Source organism: Dromiciops gliroides, chromosome 6 (genome assembly GCF_019393635.1).
Source record: "Dromiciops gliroides isolate mDroGli1 chromosome 6, mDroGli1.pri, whole genome shotgun sequence".
Lineage (NCBI taxonomy): Eukaryota > Metazoa > Chordata > Mammalia > Microbiotheria > Microbiotheriidae > Dromiciops > Dromiciops gliroides.
The window spans coordinates 209,949,800-209,969,966 of NC_057866.1; the positions used below are offsets into that span (position 1 = coordinate 209,949,800).

General features: G+C 39.7%; 1 protein-coding gene across 3 annotated transcripts in view; it reads left to right on the top strand.

The window, feature by feature from the left end:
* Positions 1 to 20,167, top strand: part of SNX25 (sorting nexin 25) — a 260,886-nt gene that overhangs the window by 196,456 nt on the left and 44,263 nt on the right. For all 3 annotated transcript variants that reach the window (XM_043972839.1, XM_043972837.1, XM_043972838.1), the window contains 4 exons: positions 5,161 to 5,292; positions 9,306 to 9,578; positions 11,807 to 11,971; positions 19,238 to 19,369. In XM_043972839.1, the coding sequence (XP_043828774.1) occupies positions 5,161 to 5,292; positions 9,306 to 9,578; positions 11,807 to 11,971; positions 19,238 to 19,369 (702 nt within the window). The remainder of the gene's footprint in view (positions 1 to 5,160; positions 5,293 to 9,305; positions 9,579 to 11,806; positions 11,972 to 19,237; positions 19,370 to 20,167) is intronic.

Consider the following 20,167-nt stretch of genomic DNA (forward strand, 5'->3'; position numbering starts at 1 on the left):
AGGATAGATGACAAGATGCCTATGATGCCTATGCTGGGTGGCTGGATGGAATGTGGCAGAGAGGTTGTAGAGTAACACATTTTAAAATGACATTTTAGCACATTAAAGTTTTCCCAGCACATCGTGTATACGTTATCCTATTTGAGTCTCACTACAGCCCTAGGAGGCTGGTTATCAGGCCTCACTAGACCCTTTTTATAGGGCTCAGAAAGGGCAAGTGACTTGGCTAATCAGATAAAGAAACACCAGAGGTGAGATTTGAACCCAAGTCTTTCTGACTCTAACTAGGGTTCTCTTTCCATTACACCATGCCTCCCTCTCATAAATCTGAGTCTTGAAGTCTAAAATCCTAAGTTCGTGTCCCAGCTGTAACATACACTCCCTGTGTGAGCCTGGGAAAGTCTTCGATTTAGTGACAGTATATTTGGTGCTGCTCTAAATCCCAGTTTCTTCATTTGTTAAAATGGTTAAAATGATGTATTTCCCAGGGGTACGATGCAGGAAGCTTACATGTCACAACTGTCCCTCTTTGCTACAAATAATGATGAATAATAATATAATATGTGACAATCAATAATAAATCTATATAAAAGGCTGATGCTGAAGGGCGAGTCTAGAGAGGGTCAGGACTCCTTAGCCACCAGAGTCTTTGCTCACAGCAACTTGTGAAGCAGTCAGTCCTTATAAGACTTCATCAGTCTTAAGTGAGCTGAGTATTGAGGTACATGTTCATGATCTTTGCTCCTGCTGGGTCCCTTGAGTGTGAGAGATGCAATGAGATGCAGTGGGCTAAAACTAATTGGGAGTCCATTTAAAGTCCAGCACCAGGGGCAGCTAGATGGCGCAGTGGTTAAAGCACCGGCCCTGGATTCAGGTGTACCTGAATTCAAATCTGGCCTCAGACAATTGACACTTACTAGCTGTGTGACCCCGGGCAAGTCACTTAACCCCCATTGCCTACAAAAAACCCAAAACAAAACAACAAAACAAAATAAAGTCCAGCACCAATACAGTAAGTCTCTTGGACTAATAGTCCTTAGAACAAAGAGCAAATCAGCCCAGGTGGGAAATAAGGCAGGTCAAAGTTCCCATACCAATCAGTGGGGGGTTGGGCCCATAAGGCAGCTAGGTACCACAGTGGACAATGCCAAGCCTGGAATCTGGAAGACCTGAATTCAGATCCAGCCTTAAACATTAAGCCATTGTGTGGTCTCTGTCACAAGTCACTTAACTTTTGTTTGTCTCAGTTTCTTCAACTATAAAATTGGGATAATAACAGCACTTACCACTTGTTTTGAGGCTCAAATGAGATAATATTTATAAAGATCTATATGCATATGGATATGCATATGCATAGTGCCTTGCACACAGTGGGCATCATATAAATGCTGCTATGGTGATGGTGTTTATGATTACAAGTGTCTACTACCAAGACAATTTAAAAAATCTTAAAGTTCTACATAAATGAATTCTAATTATTTACAACAAGAAGATGTTGGAATAATATGAATAATTGAAATTGCCAAACAATCAAAATTACATCATTCAAAAGCTTTTCTATAGCCATTAACTTCAACCCAGAGTCAAGTCCTTACCCCCTCCACCATTTATTTTGGAAATTAATTTTCTTCTTTTCTTCCTTCCCTCCCTGACATATTCATAGTTCAGATGCTAATATAATTGCTGAATTACTCAGTTAAACAGGAGAAAAAAAGAAGCAGAGATTTGAATAATGCATTGACTGGAACAATCAGAATTTTTATTTTCCTTGAGAAAGTGAGCTGGGCAAGATAGTCATGGAGAGCCTAGGCTTTGTATTCATTGGCACTCCCAAGATACTCCTCTTTGTATGGGGGAAGGGTGTAGCAATATCCATGAGATCATAGATTTATCAAAGTACCCCAAAAGTCTGTTCATGATTATTTACACTGATGGAGAGGATGAGAGGCATGAGAATTTTTTAAAAAAGGACTCACTGGCATTTGTCACAAAAGGTTGGTAGAATTTGAGACAAATGTTTTTTTTTTAATGCAATTTATCAGATTCAACAAATAGTTATTAAACACCAACTATGTGCATTGTACTATATGCATTAAACGCAACTGTGTATGTGGTCCTAGATAGTGGAGATTCTAGGAGTTTTGTTGTTGTTGTTCAGTTTTTTCAGTCATGTCCAACTCTTTGTGATCCTATTTGGGGTTTTCTTGGCAGAGATACTGAAGTAGTTTGCCATTCCCTTCTCCAGCTCATTTTACAGATGAAAAAAACCGAGGCAAACAAGGTTAAATGACCTGCTCAGGGTCACACAGCTAGTAAGTGTCTGAGGCTGGATTTGAGCTCTGTTCTTTCTTACTCCAAGCCCAGTACTCTATCCACTAAGCCCCCTAGCTGCCATACTGGGAGTACAGAGACAAAGATGAATGGTTAATAGGTTAATGCCCTCAAAGAGCTTACATTCTACTTGGGGGAGATGATTTAAAGGGAGAGACCACTAATAACTGGGAATGGGAGGCTTCCTATAGAAGGCTTTATATAATGGAATTGAGCCTTGAAGGAAAATCAGGTGAGGAAGGAGAGGATTCCAGTCATGAGTCACAGCTTGGACAAAGTCAAAAAGGTGGGAAATGGAGTACCAAGTTGGAGTAACAGCTAGTGGGCCAGTTTTACTGTAACATAAAATGAGCAATGAAGAGTAATGTGAGATAAAAGCAGAAATGTGGGTGGGGGGAAAAAAAGAAATGTGGGTGGAGAGTCAGATGAAGTAGTAGGGAGCCCCTGGAGATTTTTGAGCAGGGGAGTAACTGGTCAAGCCTGTGTTTTAGGAATATTAATAATATGGATGCTTTATGGAGGGTTGGAGATATCAATTTCTTTCATCCAACAAAGCAAGTGATATCAGACAAGGGCTCACTCAATTGACTTTGGTTTAAAAGAGTTGATTATATTCATTCTGTCATCTCATATTTGCCTTTAGGAAGATCTAGTGGAAACATTTTTAAGATGCTTTGTTAACTGCTACAATGTTAATGAAACAATTGTCAAACATAGATCCCTTTAGCTAATAGACTTTGTACTCTAGACAAAATAAGCATTTTCCTTGTTACTAAGTCAGAAATGGAGATAGGAGATATGAGGATTTATTTGAGAAATTTTTAAATGAATCAATCCATAATAAACTATATTTGCTTTCTCATAATTTGCCACTTTTACCTTGTGTTTATGTGTGGAATATCCTCTGTGAAATGATTGACTTTTGATTTATCTCTGGGCACCAAAAAGAAAAGATAAGTATCACTCGGGAAGCAGTGTAGTACAGAGAAAAGAAACGAGATGTTGTAGGGGGAAGCCATGGGTTCAAGTCCTGCCTGGGATGTTTACTTAAACCTGTGTGGTCTTGGGTAAATCACTTCACACCCCTTCCTCAATTTCCCCATCTATAAGTTGATTTCCCCCATCTACAAATAAATGGCCTCTGAGGTCCCTTCCAGCTCAGTATTATTTCTACTTAAAAAAAAAAAATCATTTAGCAGACATATTCAATGAACATTGTTAAACAAATGTTTAGAGATACAAAGTGAGATTTAGCACAGATCCTGCTCTTATGGGGCTTACGCTCTCATGTTAGGGAAAGATGAGATCAAAGAGCTGGTGGTACAAGCAGAGATGTTCAGATAAAGTACTGTAGGAAACTGAAGGAGGGTGGGGAGAGAAGATGAGGTAATGGGAACTGTGGTGGCAAAGAACTGGAAATTACAGAGATGCCCATCAATTAGGGAATGGCTGAACAAGAGGTTGTGGTACAATACTACTGTGCTGTAAGAAATGATGAGCTCGAGGGCAGCTAGGTAGCACAGTGGATAAAGCACCAGCTCTGGATTCAGGAGGACCTGAGTTCAAATCTGGCCTAAGACACTTGACACTTACTAGCTGTGTGACCCTGGGCAAGTCACTTAACCCTCATTGCCCAGCAAAAAAAAAAAAAAAAGAAATGATGAGCTCAATTATTTTAGAAAAACATGGAAAGATTTGCATAAAATAACAAAGAGCAAAATGAGCAGAACGAAGAGAACATTGTATACAGTGACAGGCTATATTGTTTTAAGAATGATTAAGTCGGGGCAGCTAGATGGCGCAGTGGTTAAAGCGCTGGCCCTGGATTCAGGAGTACCTGAGTTCAAATCCAGCCTCAGACACTTAACACTTGCTGGCTGTGTGGCCCTGGACAAGTCACTTAACCCCCATTGCCCCGCAACAAAAAAAAAAAAAAAAAAAAAAGAATGATTAAGTCATTTTGACTATTATAAATACACAAATTAAAAATAAAGGACATATATAGAAATATGCTATTTGCATCTGGAGAGAACTGATAAATAGAAGTAAGTATAAAATAATTTTATATATACATACAGATACATACATGTATATATACATTATACACACACGCACATATGTATATTTGTATCTAATGTTTGTGTGTGTGTGTGTGTGTATATATATATATATATATATTTGTGTCTAATGGTGACTATCTCTAGGGTAGGTGGCGGGGAAAGGGAAAAGATTTTCAAGATAACTGTTGTATATTTGGAAGGAATAGCAAGTTGTACATGGTAGGTTTGCAGTTTTATGTGCAATATCTTTTTTTTTTTACTGTTATGGAAATGCTTGTTTTATTCTGTAATTGGAAATAAAATATTTTTAAAAGAACCGGATTTTCACCATTTTAGTTATGAAAAGTCAGAACAAATCCAGCTTGAATATTTACTAATTTTTCACCAAACTTAAAGAACTGAGCATACTATGTTTTTTTTAAAGCTAATATTATATTTTTATTTATTTTGTTAAATATTTCCCAGTTACATTTTTTTTTAGTGAGGCACTTGGGGTTAAGTGACTTGCCCAGGGTCACACAGCTAGAAAGTGTTAGGTGTCTGAGGCTGGCTTTGAACCCAGGTACTCCTGACTCCAGGGCCAGTGCTCTATCCACTGTGCCACCTAGCTGCCCCCATACTATGTTTTGATTTGTCATTTAGGTGATTGTGGATGGATCACTTTTTTGACATCTCATTTGCTGAACGAGCAGGCATAGGGGACATTGGAAGTAGAAAGAAATGGGATTATTCGTTCATGGCTCTGCTCTTGACTTTTCCTTACCGACAGATCCTTCAGTTTGAGGATATTTTGGCAAACCCATCCTATCGCGAGCACTTTCGAATATACATGGAAAGGATGGATAAGAGAGCGTTGATCAGCTTTTGGGAGTCTGTGGAATATCTGAAGAATGCAAACAAGGTAGCTGCTGGGAATGGTAACCTTTGTTTGGTGGTGGTTTGAATGTTACTAATATACTCCCATGTTTCCTAGTGAAGAGTTACTTAAAGCAAACACTGAAACATCATATACAGAATCAAAAATTCCTAGAGTTAAAGGGAACCCATACTTAAAGGATTAAAAAGTTTATTAAGTGGCATAAAATTCCTGACAAGCTATCATCCAGCCTTTTGCTTGGAGACCTTCTGTGACAGGGAGCTCATTACTTTCCAAGTGAATCTATAACTTCTTAAGACAACTCTGATTATAAGGAAGTTCTTTCTTATGTAGAGTTTTCCACCTGCTTCTGTTTTCTACCTATTTCCACTTGATTCTACCCTTTAAGGACAGGCAGAATTAATCTAACCTTTCTTTCACATGAAAGCCCTTTGAAAACCCAAAGAGCTATCCTGTCTCCCCCAAGTCTTTTCTCTAATCTAAATATGTTGATTTCCTTTAACCAATCTGGCAGCTTGGTGGTGAAGTGGTTAGAGCACTGGACCTTTGAGTTAAGAAAACCTGAGTTCTAATCAGGCCTCAGATACCTACTAGCTGTGCCACCCCGGGAAAGTCACTTAACCCTATTTGCCTCAGTTTTCTCATTTGTCAGATCATGTTAATAATATTCCTAGTGTTATTCTGAGGATAAAAAAATAAGATTTTAAAGTGTTATGCTATATAAATATTAGCTATATTTTATGTGATGGAGTTCAAAATCCCTTCATTATCTAAATTGGACACATGAACCTTATTAAACTGTGACATAAGAGGTGATTAAATAGAGGGAGGAAGGTGGTACAGTGGATGAAGTGTTGAGCCTGGAGTTAGGAAGACCTAAATTCAAATCCTGCCTCATACACTTACTAGTTGTGTGACCCTAAGCAACCTTTTTCAATCACAGTTATCTATGAAATGGGGATAACAATAGCACCTGTCTTAGGTGTTTTTAGGGACTTAGTAGTTTTAATGACAAGATAAGATGATAGATATACAGTACTTTACAAACTTTAATTGTTGTTCACTCGTTTCAGTCCTGTCCAACTCTTCATGACCCCATTTGGGGTTTTCTTGGCAAAGATACTGGAGTGGTTTGCCATTTCCTTCTTCAGCTCATTTGAGGCAAATAGGGTTAAGTGACCTGCCCAGGGTCACACAGCTAGTAAATGTTGGAGACTGGATGTTAAGTAAGGTCTTCCAGAATCCAGGCCCAGTGTTCTATCCACTGCACTACCTACCTGCCCCCACAAATCTTAAAATACTACATGAATACAAGTAATCATCATCATTATTATTACTCCAGATGTGGTTTGACCTGGGCAGAGTAAAATGGCTCCATGATCTCCCGTTATTCTTTTTTTGGGTGGGGGGGGGGCAATGAGAATTAAGTGACTTGCCCAGGGTCACACAGCTAGTAAGTGTCTGAGGTCAAATTTGAACTTAGGTCCTCTCAACTTTAGGGCCAGTGCTCTATCCACAGTGCCACCTCGCTCATTGAACTTGTTATCTATTTAAACAACCAGGCCATTTTTATGTGAAGTTTTAGTCCAATGAAAATTTTACACTGAAAAGCCCATTCTCACCTAGTTATTATTTTTCTACCACATTTGAAGTGAGTCCCTTCCCTTTAAATGATTTGTTCAAAAAATCTAATGGCAACCGGTATGGTTAAGGAGACTGGAAGCTATGGTAAATGAACCTCAGTTTAAAAAGTAAAGAAGTTTAGCCTGAAGAGGAGATGACTTTTTTCTCTTCTTTGTTTGTTTGTTTTTTGCGGGGCAGTGGGGGTTAAGTGACTTGCCCAGGGTCACACAGCTAGTAAGTGTCAAAGGTCTGAGGCCGGATTTGAACTCAGGTACTCCTGACTCCAGGGCCAGTGCTCTATCCACTGTGCCACCTAGCTGCCCCCGAGGAGATGACTGTTCAAAGGCCCCTGATCTCTGTCATGTGAAAGAGAGATTCGATTTATTTGGCTTGTTTCTGCCCCAGAAGACTGAACCTGGAACAGTGAGTGGGAGTTACAGAGAGGCAGGTTTCAGCAGCACATGAGGGAAAACCTTCTAACAGTTAAAATTGCCTTCAGTATGTCTGGGCTGCCTCCAGAAGCAGGGAGTCCCTCCCCGCCTCCCCTCCACCCACCCAAAAGAAGAAAGTCATAAATAAATAATTTTAAGAGTGTGCTGAGTTCCCTGTAAATTTTTTGAAGGGAATAAATAAATGAATGAGTTTTTAAAAGAGGTGGTGGGTCCCCTATCAGATAGTCTCATGGATAAAAAATAACCTCCTTTTAAGAGGATTCCTATCCCTGGGGTCCTTGACCTGGGTTCTATAAACTTGTTTTTAAAATATTTTGGTAACTGGGGCAGCTAGGTGACACAGTGGATAAAGCACTGGCTCTGGATTCAGGAGAACCTGAGTTCAAATTTGACCTCAGACACTTGACACTTACTAGCTGTGTGACCCTGGGCAAGTCATTTAACCCTCATTGCCCTGCCCCCCCCCAAAAAAAAACAAAAAAATATTTTGGTAACTCTATTTTGGCATAATTGACTTTTTTTTTTTACTAATATTACAGATTTTATTTTCTGCATTTAAGACATTCTTTTTTTGATAATAAACTATTTGTATTTTTGAGTTCTAAATTCTATCCCTCGTTCCCTCCCTGACCTCCTCCCTCTCTGATGTGGTAAGCAATCAGATATAGGTAATATATGTGTGTAAAGCATTATTCTGGGATGGATTTGTCCACTGGTTCCACCCAGCTGCCAAAGGGGTCCGTGATTCAGAAATGCTTAAGAATTCCAGGCCTTTAAGGTCCCTTTCAGGTTTGAGATCTACAACCATTGAGAATTTTCAAAAGAATATACGTCTGGCTCTGAAGGCAATTCCCAAATGTTCAACATTGGTATGTTATTTTCTTTTCTTTTCTTTTCTTTTTCTTTTTCTTTTTTTTAATGGGGCAATGAGGGTTAAGTGACTTGCCCAGGGTCACACAGCTAGTAAGTGTTAAGTGTCTGAGACCAGATTTGAACTCAGGTCCTCCTGACTCCAGGGCCGGTGCTCTATCCACTGCGCCACCTAGCTGCCCCTATTGGTATGATATTTTCATTAGCATTGTACAGGATCATGTTGGACAGCAGATATGGATGTCAAAAGAATAGAATATTTGTAAAAATAGTAGGTATAACTACACATGCATCCCTGCCACACATGAGTGAACATTCAGTGAACTTTGTCGCATTCTTTTCTACCATTCTCCATTGCTTCTAGCCTTAATTGAATGTCTCTGAAATTATTAATGTTATGTTCATGCACACAAACACACACACACACAGAGAATTATAGTTTTAAAATTAGAGACAAATGATATCCTAAATTTAATGTTAAATAATAGCATGAAGTCATCCTGAAATGTCTCTTGGTTTTATTTTATTAAATTATTTAATAAAAGAAAATTTTCTTCTCTTTTCTAAGTCATTTAACCTCTCTAAAGCTTCAGTGTTTTCATTTGCAAAACAGTTAGTGATTTCTGTATTGCTGACCTCTCTAGATTATTGTGAGAAAAGCTCCTTAAACTTGAGAATGCTATAGAAATGACTTATCATTATTTATAATTATTACCATTTGGGGTGGACCCATGATTTCATTGGCATAGAGAATTCCTGACTAGTAAATCCCTTGGCAACTCTTCTACAATTTATGGTCTTGGAAAATTGTCTGGGACACTGAGAAATTAAGTGAATTCTCTGGGGTCATACAAACAGCATTGTTAGAAACAAGACTTAAAACTAGGTTTTTCTAACTTTGAGGTCAGCTTCATAGCCATTCTGTCAAAGATTATTATTTTTTAACATTATTTTAACATTATTTATATATATATATATGTATATATTCTCTAAGCATATTTTTAAATACATGAGACTTCAGGGAAATAATTTGTCCTTAATGATTTTAGTTTATTTTCTCTTGACTTCATCTTTCTTTTTCATTGCTTACAGAATGAAATACCACAATTAGTTGGTGAAATTTATCAGAACTTCTTCGTGGAAAGCAGGGAGATTTCTGTGGAAAAGTCACTTTACAAAGAAATCCAGCAAAGCCTCGTAGGAAATAAAGGCATTGAGGTGTTCTACAAAATTCAGGGAGATGTTTATGAGAGCTTGAAGGACAGGTATTACCCTTCATTTATTGTCAGTGACCTGTATGAGAGGCTGATTAAGAAAGAAGAAGAGAAGAATGTTTCACAACTGATTTCCGACAAGGACGAAGCGGTGAGTATCGTATTTTATCTTTTTGTTTTCCTGTGCAGAGAAGGAACCACAACTACAAATCCTATGCAAGTCAAATTTACAGTCCAGCACACATACAAACTATAGGGCAGTAAACAGGACTTCAATTCTGGGCAAAATGATAAAACATAAAATCTGAAAGGCATGTTGTAAACATGTTGAAAGAGAAATAGTCATCACTAAATTCCAGTATGGTTTCATTTAGAATATATCATCTTAAAATAATTAGATACAGTTTGACCAGTTCTCTCATTTTCTGCGCTTGTAGAAAAGATGAAAGATTAGGAGCTAATTAGATGGATTCACAACCTGTTGAATTACCAGACTCGTATCACCATTAACATCTTTATGTCAGCTTGGAGAGGGGTCTCTCTTACAGTGCAGAGGGATCTGTGCTTGGTATCATTTTATTCAGCATTTTTATGAGTGATTTGGATAAAGCCACAGGCAACACAATTGTCAGTTTTGCAGATAAGAAAAAATGAAGAGGGATAACTTCATTTGTTAGATGGTTGTGTCAGTATCCGAAAAACTTCTCAACAGGCTAGAATGATGGATTGAATCTAATAAAATTTAATAGAGATAACTGTATAAAGTCTTAGGCTTGTGATCTAGAAATCAGTCTCATAAGTTCACAATGGGTAAGGCATGACCGGGCAGAAGTTTATGTGAAAATGATCTGGACAAGAAACTCAATATGAGTGGCAGCCCAAAAGCTAATGTAACCCTAAATTCTATTAAGTGTCCAGCATCCAGAAAGAGAAGTACACTTGTGCCACTGTACTCAGGTTAGACCACATTTGGAGTATTGTGTTTGATTCTGCTGGCACATTTTAGGAAGCACCATTGATAAGCAGGATAGCATTCCTAGGGTGAAAATAAAATGGTGAAGAACCACGACCTAATGATGCTATATGAAGATGTGAGAACAATTAGCCTAGACAAGATTATAGGGAGGAGGGAGCGTGGCTGTCTTCAGATCTTTGAAAGAGGAAGTAGGCATCTTTTGCTTGGCTTCCACGGGCAGAAGTTACAGGGAGGCCAGTTTGGGGCTCCGTCTACAAAAATATCTTGCTAAAAATTAGAGTTGGCCAAAGAATGGAATTGTTTTTTTAAGAAGTTAATATGTTCCCCCTCTCAGGAGGAGGCTGGAAGATTGTAGAAGACATTCCTACTCAGATTTGAAGTCCTATCAAATCTGAGATTTGGGGATCCCATGGGGTGAGGGAAAGATTCATTAACATAGAGTTTTAAGATTACAAAGCCCTTTTCTCATAACAACCTCATGAGGTTGGTATTACTAACCTCAGATGGTAAGTGGAGAAGCCAGGGCTCAGAGACTTCATTTGACTTGCCCATGGTCACAGAGCTAGTAAATGTCAGGGCTGGGATTTGAACCCAGGTCCCTCTTTCTCCAAACCCTGCACTCTTTGCACTGTATCAAATACAGCAGTAGAGCCATAGCCAGGATCAGCCAACCACAAAAGGCTGTCTAGGCAGCTTTGCCCTGGGCTCTGCCCTGTGTCATTAGTTAGGTTTATGTGATGTTTCCAAATCCACCAGATGGGCAGTCGTTACTTAGAGAAACAGAATTAGGGCATTACTTAGAGAAACAATGCGGGACAACGTATTCCAAATGTCCACCTGCTAATTTGGTTGTAAAATGCCCCACTGATCAAGTTGCAAACTACATCTTATTAAGATGTAATTGATCAAATTCTTTTGGGAAGGGCCCTTGCTATAGGAGATTTGGGAATTCTGTTTAAAATTGTAACAGTTCCCAATGATGTTGCTCTGAGAAAGATGGCAAGTCTCCATATTCTTATATCAAACATGAATCATAGAAATCCCAGGAGCCTTCCAAGCCTCTGTTTCCATGCCTAGTAAGGCTCCCTTGGAGAAGTAGACAATACCAAGGCAAGTCCTACGAACAATTATGCTCCCACCCCTTCAGGCATGGTAAAATATTTATATTTTTTATGAGACTGCGGCGAACACTAGTCATTGGGTTCTGAAGCACTTCTCACTTTCACTTAGAGAAGAAAAATGTTTGGGTTTTTTCCGGGGGGTTGTTTTTGCTGATGGTGTCTGTACTGCTGTGCCAATGTACTAATGACTGAGCATTAGGAGGAAGGCTGGTAAATAATCCGACATGTTAATTAAACAACACAGCCGGCTGAAACTGACGATTCCCATGACTTCTTTTCTAGAGCCAAGGAGGTGAAGTTGGGGAGGAAAGCATGGAGGAAGGCAATGATCAGATCAATGAACAAGCCAGTTACGCTGTGAACAAACTACGGGAATTAAATGAGAAACTGGATTATAAAAAACAAGCTCTGCATTCTATTCAAAACGCACCCAAACCTGATAAGAAGGTAACAGTTTAGTTTTCAATTTCTTCTTTAGAATTTCCCTCCTGGGGGCAACTAGGTGGCACAGTGGATGGAGCACCGACCCTGGAGTCAGGAGGACCTGAGTTCAAATCCGGCCTCAGACACTTAACACTTACTAGCTGTGTGACCCTGGGCAAGTCACTTAACCCCAATTGCCTCACCAAAAAAAAAGCATTTCTCTCCTGTTTTGGTAGCTGAGCAAAAGTTGATAGCTCTTGCCAATAGGAAGCCTTTCCTAGCCCCCACTAATTAGTAGGATCTGGAGTCCCTACTTCACAGGGTTGTTGTGAAATATATTCATATACATATACATATTTACATCTACACATATAAAATATGTATACATGCAAAATGTTTTGACATTAAAGTTCTATATATATATAAGCTATTATTATTATCAGCTATTGATATCAATCAACTAAACTTTTATTAAGTTCCTATTATATGCTAGGCACTGGGAACAAAGGCAAAAATGAGACAGTGCCTGCTCTCAAGGAACTTACAATCTAGCAAGGGAAAGTTGCATATATTGGTATTTGTATACCAATATGGAGGTGTCCCAAAAGTCTTAGTGTACTGTTTAGCTACTAATAGCATAAAGCTTTAATTGATCTAAATTTTTCATATCTTCTGGTCACTTGGGTTACCACTTGGTGCACTACCTAGAATCATCCCCATCAGGGCACATTAAGATTTCCCAAGTATATTTCCTCACAACAAGGGAGAGGGTATAAATTATTATCCCTATTATAGAGAGGAAGAAACTGAAGGAGTGAAATTTGCTTGTCCACAGTAAGTGGTCCACCCAGGACCAGAATTCAGGCCTTCTGCATATAAGACCAGTGCTTTCCTCCCTTTAGCAGGCTGATTTTCTAGAAAGAAATTACTTAGAAGCTGATGACTTTTCAAAGATTAAGAATTAATCAGGGGGAGGGGCAGCTAGGTGGCTCAGTGGATAGAGCACCGACCCTGGAGTCAGGATGACCTGAGTTCAAATCCGGCCTCAGACAATTAACACTTACTAGCTGTGTGACCCTGGGCAAGTCACTTAACCCCAATTGCCTCACCAAAAAAAAAAAAAAAAAAAGGAATTAATGGGGGGGGCAGCTAGGTGGCACAGTGGATAAAGTACCTGTCCTGGATTCAGGAGGGCCTCAGACACTTGACACTTACTAGCCGTGTGACCCTGGGCAAGTCACTTAACTCTCATTGCCCTGCACCAAAAAAAAAGAATCAGCAGACAAACCTCTCCCACACCAGAGCATAAGCCATGTGATCCAGGATGAATTCTGATGAAGTACTCAGATGAAGTAAAGAGTTTTCACTATTAAAAGCATTTCATTGACCTTGCTTCCACACTGGCCCTCTCTGCCTCTGGAATTGTCTGTTTGAGGTCCTTTCTATTCTAGGGAAATAGGGAAAGATAATTTTGGATTTGGATTTGAAGCCATTATCAGGCAATCAGCAAGCATTTATTGTGCCTATTTATGCCAAAGCACTGTTAGATGCTAGACATATAAAAGCAAAAATTAAATAGCCCGTGTCCTCAAGGAGGTTACATTTTTATTATATATTTTTATGAATCAATTTAGGCCCTCCATGAATGCATGCATGAATCTCCACGCTTTTGAACAGGAAGCATGTGTGAATCACCACTGGTGTTCCTTAAATGTCTATCTTACTTTTTTTTTTTTTTAATCTTTTGGCCTGGGCCCAGAATTTCATTGTTGAGTGGAAATTCCTGTTACTATTGCAAGTCACTACTTCATTTTTAATTTAAAGTCTTAGAAAATTAGCTGGAATATTGCATGACGATCTACTCTGAATAACTCAGCCATTCTCAGCAATACAATGATCCAAGGCAATTCTGAAGGATTTGTGATGAAAGGTTCTACCTATCTCCAGAGAAAGAACTGGTGAAGGCTGAATGCAGATTGAAGATACTTTTTCTTTACTTTATTTTTCTTGGGTTTTTTTGTCTGTGTTTTCTTTTGTGTGATTACACATGTATAAGCTATGTCAAATTGCCTTCTCAATGAGAGGAGGGAGAAAATTGGGAACTCAAAATTTGGGGGTTTTTTTTGTTCGTTTGTTTTGTTTTGTTTTTTTGGCGGGGCAATGGGGGTTAAGTGACTTGCCCAGGGTCACACAGCTAGTAAGTGTCAAGTGTCTGAGGCTTCATTTGAACTCAGGTACTCCTGAATCCAGGGCCGGTGCTTATCCACTGCGCCACCTAGCCGCCCCCGGGAACTCAAAATTTGAAAAAAGAATGTTTAAATTGTTTTTACATGTAATTAGGAAAAAAATAAAGTTCTTTTAACTTTTAAATTTTTTTTAAAAAGAAAATTAGCTGGGAAGTTAAGAGAACTTTCCCACAATTAATGTGTGGCAGGGGCCAGATTTGAATCCAGGTGTTTTGGCTCTAGTTCTGGTTTTCTATCTAGAAGGCCACGCTCCCTCTCCTTCATACGTATAGTGAATAGATGCTTTGGCACTGTCTAGGCTTGCCTAAAAATAGATGTAATATAATCAGGAAATCTCAGAAGCTTCTCATATAAAAACCTCCATCAACAATTTACAGCCAATAATTTACGTCTTTTCATAGATAATTCAATGGTTTAGTCTAGGGAAACAGTACGTGGGCCTAACTCTATGTTGTAGCCTCCACCCAGGACCAGAAAAGAGAGATAAATTAAATACAATTTAATATTAAAGAGTCCAAGCTAACAAGAGGATTCAAACAGCCAGGCTTCCTGTGTCACCATCAGAACACTAAGTCTCATACTCTTTCCCTGTGGATGAGTCACTGCCTGGTAATGAGTCTGGCACTTGTGAGAGGCAGGTTCGCTCAGTCTTCCAGGTCACTGGAGGATCATTTAGATTACAAAAACAAAGAGAATCAGCTTTCTGTTTCACGACCCGGTAGTCAGAGTCGGTGGCGGAATAAATATTTAGAAAGAGTCAAGCCCCTCAAATTTATTAAGCACCTACTATGAGTCAGGCCCTTTGCTAAGCTCTGAGAGTATAGGCAGACCCTGCCCTCAAGTAGCTTAGAGTCTAATGGGGAAGACAACATGCAAATAACTCGGTACCAACAAAATATAGACGGGATCAACTGGGGCTTCTCAAGAGAGGGAGAGCCTTCAAATTAAGGGGAAACTGCAAAGGCTTCTTGTAGAAGCTTTTAGTTGGGAGTTGAAGGAAGCCAAGAGAATCAGATGAGGAGGGAGCAATTTTCAAGTTTAAGGGACAGCCAGTGAGAATGTATGGAGGAGGAAGATAGAGTGTCCTGTTCAAGGTACAGCAAGATGGCCAGTTTAACTGGGTGGATGAGTATATAGAGAAGAGTAAGATGTAAGAAAAATGAAAAGTAGAAGGGACCAGGTCATGAAGGGTTTTAAATACCAATCAGAGGATTTTGTAATTGTTCCCAGAAGGAGCTGATGGAGTTTATTTATTTATTTAATTTTTGGTGAGGCAATTGGGGTTAAGTGACTTGCCTAGGGTCACACAGCTAGTAAGTGTTAAGTATCTGAGGCCGGATTTGAACTCAGGTCCTCCTGAATCCAGGGCCAGTGCTCTATCCACTGCACCACCTAACTGCCCCCATTTATTTATTTTTGCAGGGCAATGAGCGTTAAGTGACTTGCCCAAGGTCACACAGCTTGTGAGTGTCGAATGTCTGAAGCTGGGTTTGAACTCAAATCCTTCTGAATCCAGGGCCAGTGCTTTATTCACTGCACCACTTAGCTGCCCTGCTGATGGAGTTTATTGAATGGGGTTGGGGTGAGTTAACATGGGCAGACCTGTGCTTGAAGAAAACCACTGATAACTGAATAGAGGATGAATTGGGGCAGCTATGTGGCGCAGTGGCTAGAGCACTAAGCCGGGAATCAGACTCGACTTCCTGAGTTCAAATCCAGTCTCAGATACTTACTAGCTGTGTGACCCTGGGCAAGTCACTTGAGCCTGTCAGCCTAGGTTTCCTCATCATGAGCTGGAGAAGGAAATAACAAACTGTTCTAGTATCTTTGCCAAGAGTACTCCAGAAGAGGTCACAATGAATTAGAAACAACTGAACAACAGCAAAATGGTGGGGATGAGAGAATGACCCTAAGGTTGCAAGCATGGGTGATTAGGAGGATGGCAGTATACTCTACTGTTATGGGCAACAGGAGACAGGGGAGACCTTGGGGAGAACAGCTGTTTGTTCTGACTGAACACTAATAAGTTTATAAATAAAGGTGCTGGGGCAGCTAGGTGGCGCAGTGGATAGAGCACCAGCCCTGGATTCAGGAGGACCTGAGTTCAGATCCGGCCTCAGACACTTGATACTTACTAATTGTGTGACCCTGGGCAAGTCACTTAACCCCCATTGCCCCGCAAAAATAAACAAATAAATAAATAAATAAAGGTGCTTCTGTTATTACCTAGAAACTCTAAATGAGACAGGAACACATGATATGTTAGTAGACTTTCCATCAATCTCACTCATATTTACATAGAATGTTTAACTTCTTTTTTTTTTTGAATGTTTAACTTCTACTCTCTCCCCCACCCAATCATTATTTCCCTTTGTTCCTTTAAATGAATTTTACTATTATTTTGTCTAACTCTAATGTATCTTCTTGGTAGTTTGATTGGCATAGCTCAATCTGTAAACTGATTTAGGTAGTATCATCATTTTTGTAACCTTGGCATGGCTCAAGCATGAGCACTGGATGCCCCTCCAATTATTTATATTATTATTTAGTTCTATGAAGACTGTTTTATAATTGTATTTATAGGGGGAAGCTAGGCAGCACAGTGGATAAAACACCAGCCCTGGATTCAGGAGGATCTGAGTTCAAATGTGGCCTCAGACACTTACTAGCTGTGTGACCCTGGGCAAGTCACTTAACCCTCACTGCCCTGCAAAATAAAAATAATAATAATTCTATTTATACATGTCTTGAGTGCACTTTCTCAAATTGACTCCCAGATACATTATATATTTTGTCATTATTTTAAATGGGTTCTCACTTTCTATTATTTCCCCCTTGATTTTGTTATTGATATATAGAAATGCCGACCATGTTGGAGTTTATTTTGTTTTCTGCTGGTTTACTGGTGTTATTGTCCCAATTAGATTCTTTGCTTATTATCTGAGACTTACTAAATAAACTTTCAAGCCATCAACAGATGGGGATAAGTCTTCTCTTTGCCTTTGCTTATGGCTTTAAAATTCTTTCTCTTGCCTTATTGCTATCATTTCCACCTGATGTGTCAAGTAACCAGCAGAGAGGGGGAATCCTTGCTTTTCTCCTGTGTTCATGGCAATAACTTCTACGGTTTCCCTTATTTTTGAGAGGCTTCCTTAAGAGAACATTAAGCTAAAACATAGGGGTGTGGGGCAGCTAGGTGGCGCAGTGGATAGAGCACCGGCCCTGGAGTCAGGAGGACCAGAGTTCAAATCCAACCTCAGACACATGATACTTACTAGCTGTGTGACCCTGGGCAAGTCACTTAGCCCTCATTGCCCTGCAAAAAAACAAACAAACAAAAAATATAGGGGTAAATTTCATTTTGTTTTTGTTTGTTTGTTTAGTATTTTATTTTTCCCCTGATTAGTTGTAAAAAACAATTTTAACATCCAGTTTTAAAACTGTGAGTTCCAAATTCTCTCCCTTCCTTCCCTCCTCACCCCCCTCATTGAGAAGGCAAGCAATTCAATATAGGTATTTTTGTGTAGTCATGCAAAACATATTTCTATATCAGTCATGCTGTGGAAAAAAAAACCATAGACCAAAAAAAAAAAAAGCCCTCAAGAAAAATAGAGAAGGCAAAAAAGTATGCTTCAATCTGTATTCAGACACCATCAGTTCTTTCTCTGGGGATTGATAGCATTCTTCATCATAAGTCCTTTAGAGTTGTCTTGGATCATTGTATGGTTGATAATAGCCAAGTCATTCCCAGGTGATCATCTTATAATATTTCTGTTCTATTTCACTTTGCTTCAACTTACGTAAGTCTTTCCAGCTTGTTCTGGGAGCATCCTGCTCATCATTTCTTATAGCACAGTAGTATTCCATCACAATCACATACCACAATTTGTTCAGCCATTTCCCTATTGATGGGCATCCCCTCAATTTCTAATTCTTTGCCACTAGAAAAGAGCTGATGTAAATATTTTTCTACATAGAGATCCTTCTTCTTTTTTTAAATCTCTTTCTGGATACAGACGTAGTAGTGGTATTGCTGGGTCAAAGAGTATGCATAGTTTTCTAGCCCTTTGGTCATAGTTCCAAATTGCTCTATAGAATGGTAGAGTTCACAACTCTACCAACAGAGCATTAATGTCTCATTTTTCCTATATCTCCTCCAACATTTATCATGTAGATTCCATTTTGAATTGCAAAAACTCTTCAAATGACTTACTGAAGTTTCATTTTGTTTAGGATGAAGCAATAGTTATAGCTAAAGAAATTTAGATATTTAAGATATCAGATATTAACAGAATTTAGATATTAATAGAATTTATGGAGTAATAAAAGGGGAACTAGTTTTGGAGTAAAAAGATCCCTAGGTTCAAATGTGGCATTGATGTTTACTCCCTGGGTGACTGTAGTCAGGTCATATGATTCTAGGATCATTCATTTAAAGGCCCTTGAGACCAACCCCCTCCTTTTACTGATGAGGAAACTGAGGCTCAGAGAGGTTGCAAGACTTGCCCAGAGCCACACTAGGGTAGGATTTGAAGCCAGGTCTTCCTAATCCTAAACCCAGGACCCTGTCCACTACACCTTACTGTTTAATCTCTCTGATCCTCAGTTCCCTCATCTATAAAATGGGGAAAGCAATACTTGCATTACCTATTTCAAAGGGTTATTATGAGGAGGATGTGCAGAAGCAGCTGTTGGTTCAGTGGTTAGAGCGCTGGCCCCAGAGTCAGGAAGACACGAATTCAAATCTCACCTCAGACACTTACTAGCTGTGTGACCCTGGGCAAGTCACTTAACCCCACCTGCCTTAAACATCTGGGGGTATCTCCAGTCGTCCTGATATATATCTTGCCACTGGACCCAGATGGCTCTGGAGGAGAGAGTGAGGTTGGTGACTTTGTACAGCCCTTCCTCACTTAAATCCAACTCACTGCAGGTCATGACATCACCCCGATGTCATGGTCTTCGAGAACAAAGGACAAATAACAACAAGCACGGAGTAGATTGTGATTGGACATATTTTCTTCGCCTCTCTTCCCTATGACAGATTGTTTCCAAGTTAAAGGACGAAATCATTCTCATGGAGAAAGAACGCAATGATCTTCAGCTGCACATAGCAAGGACGGATTGGTGGTGTGAGAATCTCGGCATGTGGAAGGCCTTCATCAACAGTGGAGAGGTAGGTGGGCCTGTGGGGCCACTTTGGCTCTCACCCGGGTTTAAAATTTTGATTGGGAGGAAGTCGTATAAACACTCACGTTCACTCTCTTATTCCATATTCTGTTTCTTCTGTTCTTTCTTCTTTCTCTTACAAACCCTGAGTTAGTCATTGGAGCAGCTACAGGGCACTGATCTGGCCTTCACCCCACAGGAGAGGGTAGGGCATTGGAATCCATCACCAGCATTGCCAGGAGCCTGCCCATTAATGCCCTTGAAAATGTCGAATTGTTTTCCTGTTATCATTAAAGACTGAAATGTGTTGGAGTGAGTCACTCGGAGCCAGGGGAGGGAAAAGAGAAGAAGCCGCAGAATGGGACAAAAAGGGTGTTAGCATTTCAGGGTGAAGGTACAAAAAAAAATATAAAATGCCCTTCTGTTGTTCTGTCCTTCTTTGCGGTGAAATGAGACAAAATCTTTAGATTTCTGGTTTCTAATCCTGGACCTGAAATCTGATGTGAGGGAGGGGGGGAAAAAAGGGAGGGGGGAAGAGAGAGAGAAAGAGAGGAAAGGAGGAAGAGAGAGCAAGAGGGAGAGGGGGAGAGAGTGTGTGTGTGTGTGTGTGTGTGTGTGTGTGTGTGTGTGTGTGTGTGCGCGTGCGCATGTTTTAAATCTATTACTTTTCTGTGGTGAAATAGGGAAAACAGACTGGGGGATGCATGGTGTCTTTTTTCTCCATTAACGCTCTGTTCTGTTTAGAGGGAAAGACATTTATAGGTCCCTGTGCAATTACTGCTGACAGATCCTCCTTCCCATCTGT